At 35.0% G+C, this 19838-nt stretch overlaps 1 protein-coding gene across 7 annotated transcripts in view; it reads right to left on the bottom strand.

Annotated features, from left to right (window-relative positions):
* COL19A1 (collagen type XIX alpha 1 chain) overlaps positions 1-19838 on the bottom strand; it is a 330919-nt gene that overhangs the window by 254996 nt on the left and 56085 nt on the right. For 6 of the 7 annotated variants that reach the window (XM_032340380.1, XM_032340381.1, XM_032340386.1 and 3 more), the window contains exons 8-10: positions 16297-16422; positions 15124-15186; positions 3493-3546 (exon numbers count right to left, since the gene is read on the bottom strand). In XM_032340380.1, coding sequence (XP_032196271.1) covers positions 3493-3546; positions 15124-15186; positions 16297-16422 — 243 coding nt within the window. The remainder of the gene's footprint in view (positions 1-3492; positions 3547-15123; positions 15187-16296; positions 16423-19838) is intronic. The other variant, XM_032340382.1, reaches the window with a different exon arrangement.

Genomic DNA, 19838 nt, shown 5'->3' with positions numbered 1-19838 from the left:
GGTTAGAATGCCTAGTGAGTCTAGTGAGTCCATATAAGGTGAGGAGTGTTAGAATCACTTAACATAATTAGATGCTCTAGTTCTTCATCCTTTATGACTTCACATATCCCATAAATTGACTTCATAATATAGTGTTGTTCAGTGTCCTATTTTTCTCCTGGGCCTCAGAAGAAACTAAAACTTTGTTCAGGGCCTCAACTTAAAAAAATTTACTGCTATCACCTAGCCAAACTTCAACATGTAAGTTTACCCTAGAATAATAGGATTAATATGCAAATCACTTAATTTATTATGGTATCGCACTGGATATAAGTATGAAGTATAGCTAATATACAACAAACTCTACTCTGCACTGCTCAGAATATGCTTCACTCCATTAACATAAATCAGCTTTCTAGTTTAAATATTAAACCTTAAAAAATTAAGAAAGCTTCCCTCTGAGAATATTACACTGGAGCTATATGTTTGAGGTACCTTGCATATGTTCTTGTTCCAAGTGAGACAATCCATTTTTTTTAATTTTAGCTTTTAACGGATTCCTTAAGCATTTCTAATTCCAAGAAAAAGAACCCCAAGGAATTACGAATGCTGAGAAGAATCATCAAAGTTAAGCCTGGGGATGCTGTCTGAGCACTCTGGGAGATGCGTACGAGTTACATAAAGCCAATTGTGGGAGATTCAGCTCTGAGAATACTGAATACTTTAAGGACTAATAATTTTCTTTGGGAATTCACTCAGAAAAATCAGTCAAGTTATTTTCATCTTAAAGCAATGCAAGTATTTTACTCCAAATATAAGTGTTCATCTTTACAACTCTAATTTCAAAATTCTGAAGTTTTAAAAATTAAGGAAAATTGATATATCCTTATTGGAGTGAAATATTTCAAACTTATTAACCATGACATGTGGTAACATAGTTTTCTTGTTATCTTCATTCTGTATATATTCATCAGAGTTATTTAAATAGATGGTAACCTGTGGATTATGGAAGTGAGAAAAAACAATTTTCATGTGACATTTCTGCACTCATGAAAGTTTTATACCTTTAACAGCTAAATGAAGGGACAAGTTGGAAGGACAACTGGTACCACCAGTGACTGTGACTTTGAAGATAGGCTGTGGCCAAAGACTCATGATTCTATAGATACTGGAAGGGTATTGGCCACGACAGAGGATTTGTGAGGATGTGTGAAACAAGGATCCAAGAGCTCAGTGTAGCCTGACACAATGCTCAGCTCCACTGGAAGCTGCATGAATTCTCTAATTGTCCTGCTTTCCCATACCTTATTGTGTAAACTTACATGAGTCTTATTTTTACATCCCATAGTGAAGAAGTCTAATTATCTATAATCTATTTTATAGTCCAAATACTTCATTGATTCTATGTTTGGCTATTAAAAAAAAGTTCCCGTATTCAAAGTAATTTCAAAACTCCCAATGATCTGAAATCCAATGAGATTATTCTGACATATTTTAGGAAGAGGTTGGTGGAATGAGTGTTTGAAACAGATATGGAATATGGCAGCATGCTTAGGAGATAGATGCCAGTAGTATTCTCTAGGGGAAAAGGCATTTTGAAGAAATTAGACTTTCGAACAAGTGTTTGAAGGAATTTTACTTATGATGAAGAATCTGCAATTAATGTCATCAGCAAGTTTAATTAAGCAAGAGGATAGCAGCCCAAATAAACATTAACTTGCAGCCAGGTATCATCATTCAACAAAGAGTTTACTGAATCCAACATTTACACTACTATAGGAGGAGTGAGGAATTTGCTAATTCCCAAATCATTCCTTAATTATTCCTAATCAAATAATTCTTAAAAGGAAAAAAAAAATAATTCCTAAAAGGAAAAAATCAGCAGGAATGAAGCAGTCAGAAATCAGACACATTGAAGAAAGACTCAGAAAATATCTGCCCGATAATTTCTGAACCTCCTACCAGTTCAGCTTCAGTTACTTTTGTGACAACTGTAGGTTAACCACAGGGTCAAGGCCTACTGCATAATGAGGCACAATGGATTCACTTGGTAATTAGTGCAGCTAAAACAGCTACAGAAACCTATACTAAACTTATTTTAATGAAGAAGAGAATTTTCTCAGCAACAAGTGAAACTTTAATAATTCAGCAGTTTAAGTTATGTGTGTGTGCATATATACACACATTTATGTATCATGAAAACCGGACAAGCTAATTTCAGTTTATATTTACAAATATGGCAATTTTTAAAGTTTCTATAAAAACTTAAATATATTGGGGTGCCTGGGTGGCTCAGTGTGTTAAGCCTCTGCCTTTGGCTCAGGTCATGATCCCAGGGTCCTGGGACTGAGCCCCACATGGGGCTCTCTGCTCAGCAGGGACCCTGCTTCCTCCTCTCTCTCTGCCTGCCTCTCTGCCTACTTGTGATCTCTGTCAAATAAATAAAAATTAAAAAAAAAAAAACTTAAATATATCAAATGAATAAGTCATGGGAATAAAAGGCACAGCATAGGAAATATAGTTAGTGATATTGTAGTAGTGTTGTATGATGACAATGATAGCTACACTTGCGGCAGAATTGAATCACTATGTTGTACACCTGATTACAACGAATGTACACTGTAACTAATGTAACATTGCTTGTCAACTAGGGATGACTGGGTGGTTCAGTCAGTTAAGCCTCTGCCTTTGGCTCAGGTCATGATCTCAGGGTCCTGGGATGGAGTCTCCTACTGGCCTCTTGCTCAGCAGGGAGCCTCCTTCTCCCTCTGCCTGCCACTCCCCCCATCTGTGCTCTCTCTCTGACAAATAAATAAAATCTTTTAAAAAACTATATGTCAATTATACTTAACTAAAAAAATTTATAAAATAAAACTGAACTTAAATAAGATGTTGAACTACAACACTAAACTCTTATGAATAAATTCAACATATAGAATTATCTTTACATTATTAGAAAAGACAATGTGAAAATCAACCATTTTATGAGATAAATACCATAGTTTTAGTATTTTATCGATGGACTGAATATATTCTTGCATTTTGATTAAATTTAGGGTGTGCTACTGTATTTTTAAGTGTTTATTTAATCTCTGTCTATAGTGAAATATCTATTAAAAGGTGCTATAGCACAAGTTTTCTGGTAACACTCAGAAGCCTTGGGGCTCTCAGAATAATGGGTAATGTTCTAGAGTAGGGGTCAGCAAGTTTTTTCTGCAAAGGACCAGACAGTAAATATTTTTGACTTTGCAGGCCATGTGATTTCTGCCACAAATACCTAACCTTGCCACATGGCACAAAAGCAGCCTCAGACAATATGAAAACAAATGAGTGTGATTGTACTCCAGCACGTTATTTATAAAATCATCCAGTTAGAGTTTTCAGCAGCCCTGCTGCAAAGTCATAGTTTGCTGGCCCCTGAGCTATCAGACTCGTTCCATATATTTTGTCTCCCTACCCAGTACAAACTTTTACAAGAGCCTCAAAGCTTAATCAAACAGCAAATGCACATACCTTTTCCCCAGGAATTCCAGGAGTACCAAATTCACCTTTCATACCACCTGAACCCTAAAATATAGAAATGCTTTTAGGAAGTTTTTTTCAAAGGTGTATTAAGTGCTAATGTCAAAGAGAATCTACCATTTCACAGATACGCTGCTTCTGCTCGCACAAAAGTTTGTTTACTGAGTTCCCTTCTTTGTATTGTCCACAAGTCATTAAACTATACTTTTGACAATAATTTATCAAAAAGTTAATAAGTAATAAATATCAAAATGCTAATCAAAACTAAAACTAAACATTCTCCACACAGATATATGTAATTCAGCTTTGTCATCTCTTTTACATTTATCAAAGTTAAAGAATGATTCTATTGCTTTTATCTTAACTAATACCTAACGATTTCAACTCAAGCAAGTCATGAAATTTTAGACACTAAGGTATCCGTATTTATTTCATTAATGTACCTGATCTTCCATTATATCCTCTCAGAAAAATCCCACAGCTGGGCCAACCCAATTGTTAACTTCCCTGCTTTTCCATTTAAATGGGAAAAAATATTCTCAATGAAGCTGATGTGTTACCGATATCTGCCTTAATGGCTCTACCACAAATTCAGTCTAATAATTTATCCTCGAAATGGTGGAAAATAAATCAACTTTCTAATGAGTTTCACTAATGTGTGGTAGAGATTTTAAGAAATATATCAGAATTTTGTGACTACATAATGCTATTATTACACTGATATATGTTCATTTCAGATTTAAGGTATACAAGTAAATTTCAACTTCAAATTCCTATAAATTAGATGAGATTACAACAGGTTGGGTAAAATTGACATAAAAATAAAATTGATACAAAAATGGATACAAAACAAAATAAATAAAATATATTCAGTATTAGATTAGAAAAAATAGAGAAATATTTATTTCTTATATTGACATAGGTCAAAAGTCAATATTAAATTCTACCTCTAAGAGCTTCTACTAAGGGAAGATATCCCTTCTTTCAAAGAAACTGACAACATATTTGGATTCTATTATAGAATGAGCAGGTGAGTAATGTCACATTGAAAAGAAAATAAAGGGAAACTCACCAGTAATCCCTGACTTAACACATTAGACTATTCAAAATGGAAACTGCCATATACCGAGATCTGAAGGAGGGGAAAGGAATCAATACAAAAGTTTCTGACTAAAGAGGTAAATTAACTTATTCCATTTTAAATTGTTTTGATTTTCTTTAGAAGTATATCAGCAAAGCAGTCATTTCATAAAGCCTATAGTTTGGGGGAAATTAACTGGATATGTGGAAGATAATAATTCAAACATAAACTGGAAAATTATTCCCCAAATAGAGCTCAGACCTTAGGTTCAGGGACATTGAAATTGAGCTGCTATTTTATAAAACTCTCACAGAATTTCAACTTTGAAGTGGATAAGGGTATTAGCTAGGGTCTTAAAGAATTGAGAAAGTAATGTGGTTGCTAAGTAATTAGGTTGCTAACTACATTTGCTTAAAAAAAAGGTGGGGGGCATTAAAAGATTCAGAAAATTACAATAATCAAATTGAAATGAAAGAAAAGTATTAATTGTTATTTCAAATAATGTAATCTAGAGTTTATTCTTGGACAAATGAGCTGATTTGATTAAGGGCTCTAATACAGAACACTAATCACATCTAGGTGTTCAAATCCATGCAATGATTGAATTTCAAACCATCTTACTCCATTAAGAGGGTCATCATTTTTATGAAAAGAAAAAAAAGGCAGTAAATCAGATGAATGAAGCATGGATGAGAACATAGGCAAGTAAAGATAAAAATTAAATTAAGCCCAAACTCGTTTTTTCCCAAATATTTTTTTTAAAGATTTTATTTATTTATTTGACAGAGATCACAAGTAAGCAGAGAGGCAGGCAGAGGGGGGGGGGGGAAGCAGGCTCCCTGCTGAGCAGAGAGCCCAACGCAGGGCTCTATCCCAGGATCCTGGGATTATGATCTGAGCCGAAGGCAGAGGCTTTAACCCACTGAGCCACCCAGGCATTGCTAATTAGCAATATATAGCTAAAACGAATCAGTTCACTTTGTTTTTTAAAAGAAAAAGTATAGTATAGAACACTAGTGAGTTAACAGTCCTTGATGATTCAACATATCTAGCTCTTCCTCTGCAAACTGACTCTTTGCCCTGCTTGGCAAAGTTCCCTGGGAAATTGGGGCATCAAATTTATAGGTTCTAGAAACGGCTGAGTGGCTGACTTAGACTTTCTCTCAGGTGTTCGTTCATTTATTCAACTCCTATTATGTGCTGCTCATGTATGCTGCTCCCAAAATTCCTATTCTAGTGGGGAAATGAATAGACGCATAATGCTAACAAGTCAGGTCATACTAAAAGTGCTAAGAAAGAAGATAGAAGTGGAATGAAGGGATGCTTTTATATAAAGACTTCAGACTAGGCCATTCTATTTTAAGGTGATTTCTGAGATTTCTAAATGGTGTGAAGGAGAGAGCCAAGTGGCTCTCTCTGAGGAAGAGATCTGAGGAAGCCCCACGTAGATGTAACCTGGCATGAAGATCCTAGAGCAGGATAGAACAAGGGAAGAGGGTAGGACACCATAGAGGGAGTGGACAGTGGGATGGAGAGAGCGCTACACATTATCTGGAGCCATGGAGAGAGCTTCAGTGTTTATCGTGAGAGAGACAGGAAGACATGGGTGGGTTTTGACCCAGATGGGTAAGGATTTACTCACATGATTATTCATTGTCAAATAATGTTGGGAACAGAAGACATAGCTTTGATGAAATACTTAAGTCATTAAGTGACCTTTTCAAGAAATTAACTATCAACAACTTATTAACATTTACTACAGGTAGCATACAATAACACATTAAGATTTTTATATACTAAAATATTTAATCAATTATAAATTCAAAGGGATTATCTTACAGATGAAGATTAATTCATTTTTGGCCAAGTCACATAAGAAACTCAACTCAAACTAAAAGGATTATTTCCAACTCTTCCTCAATATGTGAACAAGTATACTATAGATAGGAAAGCAGAGGGAACATATTTTTTCAGTCTGTATTATGTGTGAGTTTCTGGCACTATGTATCTTATATACATTTTATTGTATTCCTTCTTCACAATAAAATACTGACTAGGTATTATTAAGGACTACTTTCAAAGCAAGTAAGAGGTGGGTGGGATTCAGTCTCAAGTGGTTCAGACTCTAGAGAGGTAAGCCTTCTAATATACTGTCCCACATGTACTGTCCTAAATATCCTTTCTCAGTCTTATACACCAAAAGGAAAACCTTGAGAATGTCTGGTTCCTTTAGCAACACTGCACTTCTGATCATTTCATGAAATTAACTATTCAATATACCTTAGAGCAAAATGACCTTCAATCTTCAAGCTATGCAGGCATTATTTTGTGCACCTAGTCTAATAATGAAAATATATAGCATACTTAAATACAAGGAAAGTCATCTTTATTTATTGCACATTAAAGTTGCAGGATCACACAGTACAGTAAGAACAGGAACAGACTCATCATCAACTCCTTAAAATGAAACAATACATCTACGTTTATTACGAGTGCCAGAAAGCAGAACACATTCATAGCCATAGTCATCTGAAGTCATAATTACACAGCAAGTGTTATGCTGGTTTAATCAAATGCTGGTGCTTGCATTGAAAAAATAAGGTATATTGAAAAACGAATTAATTTTTTGTCTTGTTTTGTAGATCATCAATTTATTTTATCCCAGCTGTTTTTACCTTGCCACTAAAATCACTTGCAGTTATGAGTTTTGTGTAGTCTGGAATTTAAAACCAATGTTAATATTTTAAAAACTTATCTTAAATGGAAGTTATATAATACACTGTAACCCTAAGGTACATTTTTGTGTATTTTATAGATTTGAAATACAATAAATTTGCTAATAATTTCATTTTTACTAATTCCTTCTTAGTCATTTTCTACTGCTTTTCTTTCCCACAGAGGGAAGGAAGACTCCTTGAACAAATAATCACTAGATTGTAAACTCAGTGAGAGTAAGCCTCGTTTTCTCACTACTACTATAGCTCCAGAACTTAGCATACTTTTTGTTATAATAATAGGAACTCAATAAATAGTTGCTAATATATTAATGAATAAAAGAAAAATGAATATTTAGATGTTGAAAGAGGTATCTACTGTATGATTGAAGAGTATGGAGGAAAGAATGAGTCTTTAAATGACATATGCTCTAACACCTCTAACAAGAGAGTCTTAGTGCCTAAACTTAAAAAAAAAATCATCTAAATGTGATATAATAATTTTTTTAATATTTACTTAATTTTTTTAAAAAGAGGGATATTTTTAAAATATTTTACTCCTTCTGAAACTGACATGTGAAATTTCTTCCTATGCCAATAATCTTAAATTGATAGAACTGGTAAGTCAAAGAACGGGAAAGTCAACTTAAAAAATGTTAATATGTATCACATCACAATCACCAACAAGTAAGACAGATAATCATTTTTTTTTTGTTTTTTTTGTTTTTTTTTTTATTTTTTATAAACATATGTTTTTATCCCCAGGGGTACAGGTCTGTGAATCACCAGGTTTACACACTTCACAGCACTCACCAAAGCACATACCCTCCCCAGTGTCCATAATCCCACCCCCTTCTCCCAAACCCCCTCCCCCCAGCAACCCTCAGTTTGTTTTGTGAGATTAAGAGTCACTTATGGTTTGTCTCCCTCCCAATCCCATCTTGTTTCATTTATTCTTCTCCTACCCACTTAAGCCCCCATGTTGCATCACCACTTCCTCATATCAGGGAGATCACTCGGCATCAGGGAAATACAAATCAAAACCACAATGAGATATCACCTCACTCCAGTCAGAATGGCTAAAATCAACAAGTCAGGAAATGACAGATGCTGGCGAGGATGCAGAGAAAGGGGAACTCTCCTACACTGTTGGTGGGAATGCAAGCTGGTGCAGCCACTCTGGAAAACAGCATGGAGGTTCCTCAAAATGTTGAAAATAGAACTGCCCTATGACCCAGCAATTGCACTATTGGGTATTTACCCTAAAGATACAAACGTAGTGATCCAAAGGGGCACGTGCACCCGAATGTTTATAGCAGCAATGTCTACAATAGCCAGATAATCGTTTTCAAAGTACTTTGTGTCAACCTTATGATATAGGTAGAACTGGTAGATGACACACTCTCATTTACAGATGAGGGAAATGAAGCATGAAAAGACTGGGTGGCTTGGCCAACCTCACACTGCTAACCTCAGAAGAGTTGGGATTAATCCAGATATTTCTACTTTATGAGTCCTCTTAATTATGTTATCGTGGGCACACCATTCTACCCATGCATGGTTCTCTCAGCTGCAAAATGAGGATAAAAAATACTGGGTTGAAATTCTTTATGAAGTTATTAGGATAAAACAAGATATTTCAAGTGGAAATGCCATAATCAAAGAACACAACTAATACTGAAGAGCTTTTAGAAAATAGAGCAACCTTCAAAATCCAGACTGGACTTGACATATCTAGGTTCTGATCCTAGCTTGACCACTCACCATGTGCTCTTGGGCAACAATTTAACCTCTCTGAAATTCAGTTTTGCCTTCTGTGAAATGGTAATGCCAATACTTAACACAAAGAGTTTTAAGAATCAGAAAAATTACAGATCTAAAATACTCTTCCCAGTGTCTGGCACGTAGTTAGCTCTCAATAAATACTAGCTATTGTTAAAAGGATTTATATGTTTAGTTTGATTAAAGTCTAGTCTTTAGGACTAGATATTATTTAATTATTTTAGATTTTCATATGATGGCCTTAAGTAACGTATTCCAAGTAATTTGATTTGAAGTTCAAAAATAAATGTTCCATCATACCTCAAAATTCTCTCAAACACTCGCTTAGGTGCTTAAAGTTCCCATGCAAGCTACAATGAGCAGACTTTCCCTTGGGAGTCAAATGCCTATGAAGCCTTTGTTGAAGCTTGCTCTGCAACTTTGAAGGATCAGTCATTGCTCAGACATCAGTCTATTAACTTTTGAAATAAGAAGCCCACTTAGATTACGCTGCTAGTTTAGAACCATGGACTTCCAAGTTAAGGCATGAATGGCATTCAAATCTGTTTCACCTTGGAAAGGTGAAAAAAAATCAACTCCTAAGCTTAGCACAAATGAATTTATCTAATTAGCTAACAAAAGACATGACATTAAAAAGTGGAAAATGGAACACTTAAGTTTTGATATGGTAGGGAGAAGGGAAAGGCAAATCTCTAAGCATGGGATATTGCCTAAAATTAGTTCAATAAAGGTGTGCTGTTTAGGAAAAGGGTTGGGAGCTAAGGAAGAATCTTCAGTGGGAACCTATCAGCAGACAAGAGAAGTCACAAAAAAAGTAAATTATAAGCCAATATTCCTGATAAAAATAGATGCAAGAACCCTCAACCAAATACAAGCAAAATGAATTCAAGAATAAAGTGAAAGCATTACCCACCAGGATCAGAACATTCCATGCAAAGCAAGAAAATATATATTCTTCTCAAGTGCACATGGAACATTTTTTTTTTTTAAGATTTTTTTATTTGTTTATTTGACAGAGATTACAAGTAGACAGAGAGGCAGTTAGAGAGAGAGAGAGGGAAGTAGGCTTCCTGCTGAGCAGAGAGCCCGATGCAGGACTCGATCCCAGGACCCTGGGATCATGACCTGAGCCGAAGGCAGCGGCTTAACCCACTGAGCCACCCAGGCGCCCAGAACATTTTTTATGAGAAATCAAATGTGGGGCACCTGGGTGGCACAGTCAGTTAAACTTTCGGCTCAGTCATGATACCAGGGTTCTAGGACCAAGACCCACATCAGGCTCCCTGTTCAGGGGGAACCTCCTTCTCCCTCTCTTCCCTACTCCTGCTTTCTTACTAGCTCTGTCACTATCTCTGTCTCTGCCTCTGTTTCAAATAAATAAATAAAATCTTTAAAAAAGATAGATCAAATGTTAGTCCACAAAGCCAATCTTAATAAATTTAAGAAACTGTATTCCCCTGATGATGAGTATTTACCAAAAAGATACAAAAATATTGATTCAAAGGGGCTCATGCACCCCCGTGTTTATTACAGCACTATCAACAGCCAAATTATGAAAAGAGTCCAGAGGTCCATTGACTGATGAATGGATAAAGAAGATATGGTATACACACACACACACACACACACACACACACACAAATATTACTCAGCCATCAGAAAGAATGAGCCCTTACCATTTGCAATGATGTGGATGGAGCTAGAGTATATTATGCTATGTGAAATAAGTCGATCAGAGAAAGACAAAGAGTATATGATTTCCCTCATATGTAGAATTTAAGAAACAAAACAGAAGAACCTAGGGAAGAAAAAAGAGAAAGAAGCAAACCACACAACACACTTAACTACAAAGAACAAACTGAGGGTTAATGGAGGGAGGTAGGTTTGGGATGAGCTAAATGGGTTATGTGGGTGATGAGTACTAAGGAGGGCGATTATTGTGGTGAGCATTGGGTGTTATATAGAGGTGATGAATTACTGAATTCTACTCCTGAAACCAATATTACCCTATATGTTAATTAACTAGAATTTAAATAAAAACTTGAGAGAAAAAAAAATTAAGAAACTGAAATCATATCAAGCATCCCTTCCAACTACAATGGTATGAAACTTGAAATTAATAACAAGAAAAAAACCTGGAAAATTCACAAATAAGTGGACATTAAACAACATGCTACTGAATAATCAATGGATCAAAGAAAAATCAGAGGAGAAATAAAAAATACCTGCAACAAATAAAAATGTAAAGACAGCATAACAAATTGTGGGATATAGCAAAAGCAATTGTTAAGAGTGAAGTTCAAAGTGATAAACACCTACTATAAGTAACAAGAAAAGTCTCAAATAAACAGCTCAAATTTACACCTCAAGGAACTAGGGGGAAAAGAAAAAGGCCAAAACAACAAAGCCCAAAGTTAGTAGAAGGAAAGAAATAACAAAGAGTACTGCAGAAATAAACAGAGACTAAAAACAAAATAGAGATCACTGAAACTAAGAGGTGGTTCTTTGCAAGAGAAACAAAACTGACAACTCTTAAGTAGACTCATCAAGAAAAAAAAAATGGGAGGACTCAAAATCAAAAATGAAAAAGAAGTTAAACTGATACCACAGAAATATAAGGGATCATTAGACTACCATGAACAATGATTATGTCAACGAACTGGACAACATATATAGATATTATAGAAGAAATGGATAAATCCCTAGAAGCGTACCTCCTACCAAGACTGAATCATAATAAACAGAAAACCCGAGGAGACGAATTAATAATGAGATTGAGTCATTAATCAAAAAATCCCAATAAACAAAACTATAGGATCAGAGAGCTTCACTGGTGAATTCTACCCTGTATTCAAAGAAGAATAAATATCAATTCTTCTCAAACTCTTCCAAAAAACAGAATAATAGAGAACTCTTCCAAACTCATTTTATGAGGCCAACATAACCTTGATATCAAAATTAGACAAGTATGCCACAAATAAAGAGAATTACAGGCTAATATCCCTGATGAACATAGATGAAAAAACTCTCACAAAATATTAGCAAACAGAATTCAACAATTTACTAAAAGTTTGCACCATGATCAAGTGGGATTTACTATAGGCACGCAAGGATTGTTCAATATAATACATCACATTAATGAAATGAAGGATAAAAATCATATATGATCATCTCAATAGATACAGGAAAAGTATTTGACAAGATTCAGATATGATAAAAACTCTCAAGAGTGTTTATAGAGGGAAAGTAACTCAACATAATAATGTCTATGTATAACATGCCCACAGCTAACATCATACTCAATGGTGACAAGCTGAAAGTTTGGGGCACCTGGGTGGCTCAGTAGGTTAAAGCCTCTGCCTTCGGCTCAGGTCATGATCCCAGGGTCCTGGGATCGAGTCCCGCATCAGGCTCTCTGCTCAGCAGGGAGCCTGCTTCCCTCTCACTCTCTCTGCCTGCCTCTCTGCCTACTTGTGATTTCTGTCAAATAAATAAATAAAATCAATAATAAATAAATAAATAAATATAAATTTAAAACAAATAAAAGCTGAAAGTCTTTCCTCCAAGATCAGGAACAAGACAAGGATGCCCAATCCCATCACTACCATTCAACATAGTATTGGAAGTCTTAGACAAGACAATAAGTATGAAAAAGAAAGAAAAGGCATCCAGATTGGAAGGGGATAAGTGAAACTCTCACTATTTGCAGATGACATGATTTTATATAGAAAAAACCATGAAGAATTCATCAAAAAATTGTTAGAACTAATTAACAAACTCGGTAATGTTGCAGAGCACAAAAACAAGACACAAAAATCTATTGTGTTTCTATGTACTAATAGTGAAGAACCAGAAAAAGAAAAAAAATCTTAATTATTTTTGTATCAGAAAGAGTAGAATTTTTAGGAATAAATTTAACCAAGGAGGTGACAGATATGTATACTGAAAACTATAAGACATTAATAAAAGAAACTGAAGACACAAATAGAAAGATATTCTATGCTCATGGATTAGAAGAATCAATATTGTTCAAATATCCATACTACCCAAAACAATCTATAGATACAATGCAATCTCTATCAAAATGGCATTTTTCAAAGAAGTAGAAGAAATCATTCTAAAATTTGTATGGAACCACAACAACAAACAAACAAACAAACAAATAACCAACCGAGTAGCCAAAGCAATCTTGAGAAAGAAAAACAAAGCTAGAGGCATCATGCTCCCTGATTTCAAATGATATCACAAAGCTATAGTAATTAAAACAGTAGAATACTGGCAACAAAATAGACACATAAATAATGGAATTGAATAGAGAAACAATAATTAAACCCATGCATAAGTGGTCAATTAATTTATGACAAAGGAGCCAACAATATAAAATAAGGAAATGACACTCTCGCCAATAAATGGTATTGCAAAAGCTGGACAGTCACAGGCAAAAAAATAAAATTTGACCACTATCTTACACTATGTTACAAAATTAATTCAAAATAGATTAAAGACCTGAATATAAGATTTGAAACTATAAAACTCCTAGGGAAAAAAAAAACACTTTCTAGGCACTAGGCTCCTTGACATAGGTCTTAGTGATAACTTTTAAATCTGACACCAAAAGGAAAAATAAATAAGTGGAAGTATAGCATGCTAAAAAGCTTCTGCACAGCAAAGGAAACCAGCAAAAAATGAAAAGACAATGTAGTGAATGGAAAAAAATACATAATTCACATATCTGACAAAGGACTAATATCCAAATATATAAAGAACTTACACAATTCAACCACAAAAGAAATTGAAAATCCAATTAAAAAATGGGCAGAAGACCTGAATAGAGATTTTTCAAAGAAGACGTATAGATGACTAACTGGTACATGAAAAGGTGCTCAATATCATTCATCATCAAGGAAATAACAAATCAAAACCATAATGAGATATCACCTCACATCCGTTAGAATGGCTGTTATTAAAAATACAAGCAATACCAGGTGTTCATGAGGGTGTGCAGAAAGAGAAACTTTCCACAAAGAAACTGTATAGCCATTATGGAGAACAGTACAGACATTCTCCAAAAAAATTAAAAATAGAATACCTAGCAATTCCACTGTTGTGTATTTATTTGAAGAAAATAAAAACATTAACTCGAAAAGATAAATGCACCTCCATATTCATTGCAGCAATATCTACAGTAGCCAAGATATGGGAACAATTTAAGTGTCCATCAGTGAATGAATGGGTAAGGAAGATGTGATACACGTACAAGCACACACACATACACACACACTGGAATATTATTCAGCCATGAAAGACAATAAAATCTTGCCATTTATGACAACATGGATGGACCTCAAAGGCATTAATAGTAGGAAAGACCAATACTATATGATCTCTCTTATATGTGGAGAAAAGAAAAAGAGAGAGAGAGAGGGAGAGGGAGGGAGGGAGGAAGAGAAGAGGAGGGGAGGGGAGGGGGAGGGGAGAAGTGAAGAGAAGACAGAAAGGAAGATAACAGAAGGGAAGGGAAGGGAAGAGAAAAGGAGAGGAAACCAAACTCAGATAAAGACAACAGATTGGTGGTTGCCAGAATTAGGGAGTGGAGGTTGGAGAAATGGATGAAGGGGGTAAAATTTTATTTAAAAAATAGATAAATAAACAAATGATAGGAAGCTAAAAAAGAATGTTTGGTGGGGATCCATCAGCACACAAGAGAAATTAGAGTTTAAGTATCTGGAGAACAGAATGCTAGAGTAGGCTAGGGCACAACTGAAAAATAAACTTTCTTGCTTCACAATTTTGCTTATAGTTTAGAGATACAAAGATTTGGGTTTCCACATCTTTTCAAATTTTAGTTCCAATAGGAACGCAAAAGGAAATTTGAATGCTGATGTAGTCTTCTTTATTTCAGCAATCAGCCTTTAAATATAGTCCTTGATAGACGTTAACAGAAATGTGCATTTGTCTGGGACATCGAGATAGGAGATAGATGCATTTTAAAGTCACTTTTGGACAAATCCACTTTCATCCTTACAGTATTTTAGGGTATCTTACCGGTTCTCCTTTATCTCCTTTCTGGCCAGGTGAGCCTGGAGTTCCTGGCAATCCTGCTTCTCCCTGAGCAAAAATGAATTCTGTGTTATCAAACATTCTATCACCTTGAGCTGAAGACTAATAGTTTACAAATATGAAGGTGACCATAGTAGGATAAAGCTTTCCTCTCCTCATGTTGGTTCCTCTGCTAGAATGCCCTTCCCTTCTCAGGAGGCTCAGTACTCTCTCTCCCCCAAAATGCCATTTGACATCATCTCCTCTATGAGACTTTCCACCAACTGGAACAGATGATGCTCCTCTATGGCCTCTGCAACTTGTACTTGCTCTTCTCACGGAGCTTACATACAATTTTGGTTGCCAGAAGAAATGTAAGGTTCCTCTCAACTTTTACCTCCCCCCTATCTCTACTCTTCCAGCCAGGAGTGAAGTGGTAGCTGAATGTGTTAAGTCTCTAAGGGCATGTAGTAAGGCACAGTACTAGGGAACATTCTGCTCTAGGAACCAAGGCTAGTTTTTTCTTTTCCTCTTTCCTTTTCCTCTTTCCTTTTTTCTTTTCCTCTTTCCTATGGGCATAGAGGAAAACCATCAAGAAATCTCTTAGCCTCCTTGTAGCACTGCCTCAAGACTGCTGTTAACATTCATAAAAGAAGTTTATGAAGGTCCAAAGGACCACTCTTCCTCACCAGGGCACCATCCTGGCACAAATGAAGCAAATTCTTAAAGTAATATTCTCTTCCTATTTCCTACAGTATCAGTAACCAACAAAGAAATACTATATAGAGTACCTTGTGTACGTGTTAAAGAGCAGCACTGTTTACTTCAACTGTGAGTTCCCAGAACGTAAGCCTATTCCCAACACATGTTAATTACTTATTATTTGTCTGCTGTACAGGTGGGTCCCCCCTCCCCCCTTTACCTTTCTATCCATTCTAATTCACAGCCTGGAAAGAAAGTCTGATGGCTCCAGAACTATCCAGAAAAGAAAAAAAAATCTAGGAAATCCTATTCCCAATTCCCTTCTCTTAACCCACACCCAGTGACGGAGTGGCTTATGTATTTGATTCAACTAGCACTAAAGGTCAAGATCCATTCTGTGCACCGGGGCCACATCCAAGGGGCTTGGCTCACTCTGTGTAGTGGCTTTTCCATGGGCATAGATTGAAACTAGCAAACCTTGTTTGGAATGCACTGGCACCGGTCTTGAAGTTCCTGCGTTGCTGGCAGATAGGCAGACATTCTACCGGTGTGAGCGGGTAACAATGATGATGCAGCACTTCCATAGCCATCCTGCTCTGGACACTACAATCCAGAAAAATGAGTAGAGTCAATTCCAAACATTCTAACTTCCCAAATACAGGCTCCCACCAAACTAGGGATGACTCGACACTGGTATATGAACGTTTAGAATGCCTTTGCTCTTTTACTAGGCCTCCGATGTGTTTTATCACACTGAGAACACGCTAGAAATACACTAAAATATTGGTGTGTTGAGGAATTCTGAAGCTATTGTAAATGACTTTATGATGAGTACAGTAATCCCAAACATTCACAGTAACTGCCTAGTTAAAATAAAATAGTTATACATATTACATCTGTGTACGTGTTCGTGGAACAAAATTTTTAACAAAAGCAAGCAACGTGAACTTTTAGAACTTGTTTACTCCCAACAAGATGATTGTAAAGGCACGTAAAAGTAGAAAATAAATTCTTTTTATACTCCAGGATGGTATATATTTAATTAAAGTATACACTAGTCTTGGTCTTTAAAGTCCCTTGTCCCTTAAAGTTATTAAAAACGCCTCCATTGTAACAGACAAGTGGTGAATTTTATACTTAAGCAGTGGGTTCAGAACATGTGAGATAACATGAAGTGAAACTTAGTTACAAAGCAATGAACTTTTTTTTTCTCAAAAATAAATCCAGACAGGGAGGATAAATAAATGCATCCCTTCCTCTCCACATCATTTACCAGGCTCCTCACCATGGTCTATAACTGTGAACTTGTAATTTTATAAACTTGTAATTTTCTAACTCTGAATTTGCAGTTTAGGTGGAAGGATTCACATATTACTTTGTATGCTACAAATCATATATGCTTGGAAAAGTATTTTCAGGATAAAAAACTAAAATATTGTCAGTGGTTATTTATTGTGGTGAGACAGTTGATAATTATTTCCTTCTTTGAATTTGGCTGTATTTTCCAAGTTTTCTATAATAAAAATACACAATTTTAAAAAAGATATTATTTATTTATTTGACAGAGAGAGAGAGAGACCGCACAAGCAGGGGAAGCACCAGAGGAAGAGGGAGAAGTAGGTTCCCCACTGAGCAGGGAGCCCCACGTGGGGCTCGAGCCCAGGACCCTGGGATCATGAGCTGAGCTGAAGGCAGAGACTTAACTGACTGAGCCACCCAGGTGCCCCAACATACATAATTTTTAAAACAAAAAAATTCTCTTGAAAAAAAATGGGTACCACTCTAATATTTCTGAAAACAATAAAAACTGTAAGAAAAATGACACCCAGAAACACTGGGACTAGTTTCCTGTGTCCACCCTGAGGTCTATCAGATTCATTCTCTCCAGATTTAATAATTAGCTATTCTGTTATCTTAATAAGTTTCCAAGTCCACAAGTCTAAAAGTCATATTAGAATGAAACACGATTAACACCAAAATAGTCCATTTATCTTGTATGATTTGGTATGATTTTCCAGCAACTTCCTGCTCTACCAGTTACCACTTAGGTAACCAAGACCCAATTTGAGTTCATAATTTTGGTCTGGATAACTAATTTACTATATTAAATTGGGACTTTAAATGACTTTAAAAGTATGTCTCAGGATTCACTATAAAACTTTCCACACTCTCCAAAAAGTGCCTGAAGGGAACATAAAAATGTACAAGTAAGGACTCTTCTCTTCATAAAGCCTCTGGTTTTGATTTGATGCATATTTAGTTAATTGGCCCTACAAATTTTAATCGCATTTCTCATTTATTTTCAACAAATGTTGCTGATTTTCTCCTTCTTTCTATGTCTGTGGTCATGAAACTTTACAGAAACAGAAAATCTAATCAGTAGAAGAAAAGAACTATATTTAAAGATGACCTTGAATAAATTTCACCCTTGACCATGCTGTAACATATCAATAACCAAAAAAAGTCTAATTTGAAATTCCAGGATAAAATTAAAATTTTAAGCAAGCACATTAAAATTTTCTGAATTCAACACATTTTTAGAAAAAAAAAAAGTTGTCAGAATTACAGCAGATGCACGTAAATGGCTTTCATATAGTTATTTACCTTCCAAACTATACACTCCCACTTGTAAAATGTAGCATGTTTCTATTTTTTGCTACTCCTTAAAAAATGGTGATGTCCCTTCAAATAATTATTAGCAGGAAAATAAGCAGGCTTTTATTATTTTTTTCCTATAGTCAAAGACGAATTCCTACCTTATTTTCTACACTTTAACTCCTAAATAATATTTTTAAGATGTGATTAATTTTCTTCCATACTTTCTGAAGTTACATAATTGTTTTTAACAGTCAAATCACTCCATCAAATCTATTATTCATACTTCCTTAAATAATTTTCTCATAATTTGAATAGAAAAATCTCTACTATGTGATTATACAGAGTAAAAACTACTGGTCAAAAGTACAGTATTTAGATATATCAAAACATTATGTTACTTTTCAACCAGGAAAAATTATTATTTTAAGGGCTCTTATATCCTAAAGGAATAATTAATTTAAAAAGTAAACTTTTGGAGAATTAGCATCTTCAAAATTTAAATATGTGGCTCCAGGAAGTCTAGGTATTTTGTCTGTAGATTGACATTATAAATTTTCTTTTTAGATATTTATAGAAAGATATTTGGCTGGCTTTCATTTTTCTTGGAATGAGAGCCATAAACTGGGTTGGAGATATGCTTTATAAAACCAAGTTACATAAGCAAAACAAATAATTTTGAAAAACTTAGCTGTGCTTTGAATCAGTCACATTATTATTCTACTACTCACAGTGAGTGACAGAAGTTAAAAATACTTTGAATTACTAAACTATTGATAAAATTTTCATGTAATTTTGAACGATAAGTATAGAACTTCTAGGAAATCTAAGATACAAAGAGAAACATTTTCACCTTTTCTTTTACTTTTCATATGTTCTTTCCGTAAGACTTTATTGAATTAGTCCCTTTTAAATACGTTTTTGTCCCATCTAACTCCTTCAATAGTTGATAAGTCAACAAGTCAAGAAACAATATTTTGACTATCTTCTATAAAGCACTAGGAATAAAAAAAGAAAATATAACTCCCCTCAGTGAGTTTAAAATGAAGTTGAATAAATTAAAAACAAATACAACTAGGTCTAATAATGTAAGATAGCACAAGTGCCCATCATAATGAAAGATAGAAAAAGCACTGAATTTTTCTTTTTCTTGTTTTTAAATGGAAGACTGGTATAAGAAAGTAACGTTGTACAGTTAGGTTGGAAATTTTAAGAATGAGAGGCTAAGTATCTGAGTTTATGCTTTGTTGCGAACAGGGAATGACCAAAGGTTTGAGAAAGAGATAAACAGAGGGCAGGAAATATGTCTTACTCACATCTGTTAATGCCTTGTTCTTCAGCACAATGTCTAGAAGATCAATGTTTTTGAATAATTAATGTTTAATGAGAGAAAATAAATGCATATACAAAGAAATGATTCAGAG

This window comes from Mustela erminea, chromosome 4 (genome assembly GCF_009829155.1).
Source record: "Mustela erminea isolate mMusErm1 chromosome 4, mMusErm1.Pri, whole genome shotgun sequence".
Taxonomy (NCBI): domain Eukaryota; kingdom Metazoa; phylum Chordata; class Mammalia; order Carnivora; family Mustelidae; genus Mustela; species Mustela erminea.
Note: the sequence above shows the minus strand (reverse complement) of the source record. Positions and strands in the feature narration are given on the sequence as shown.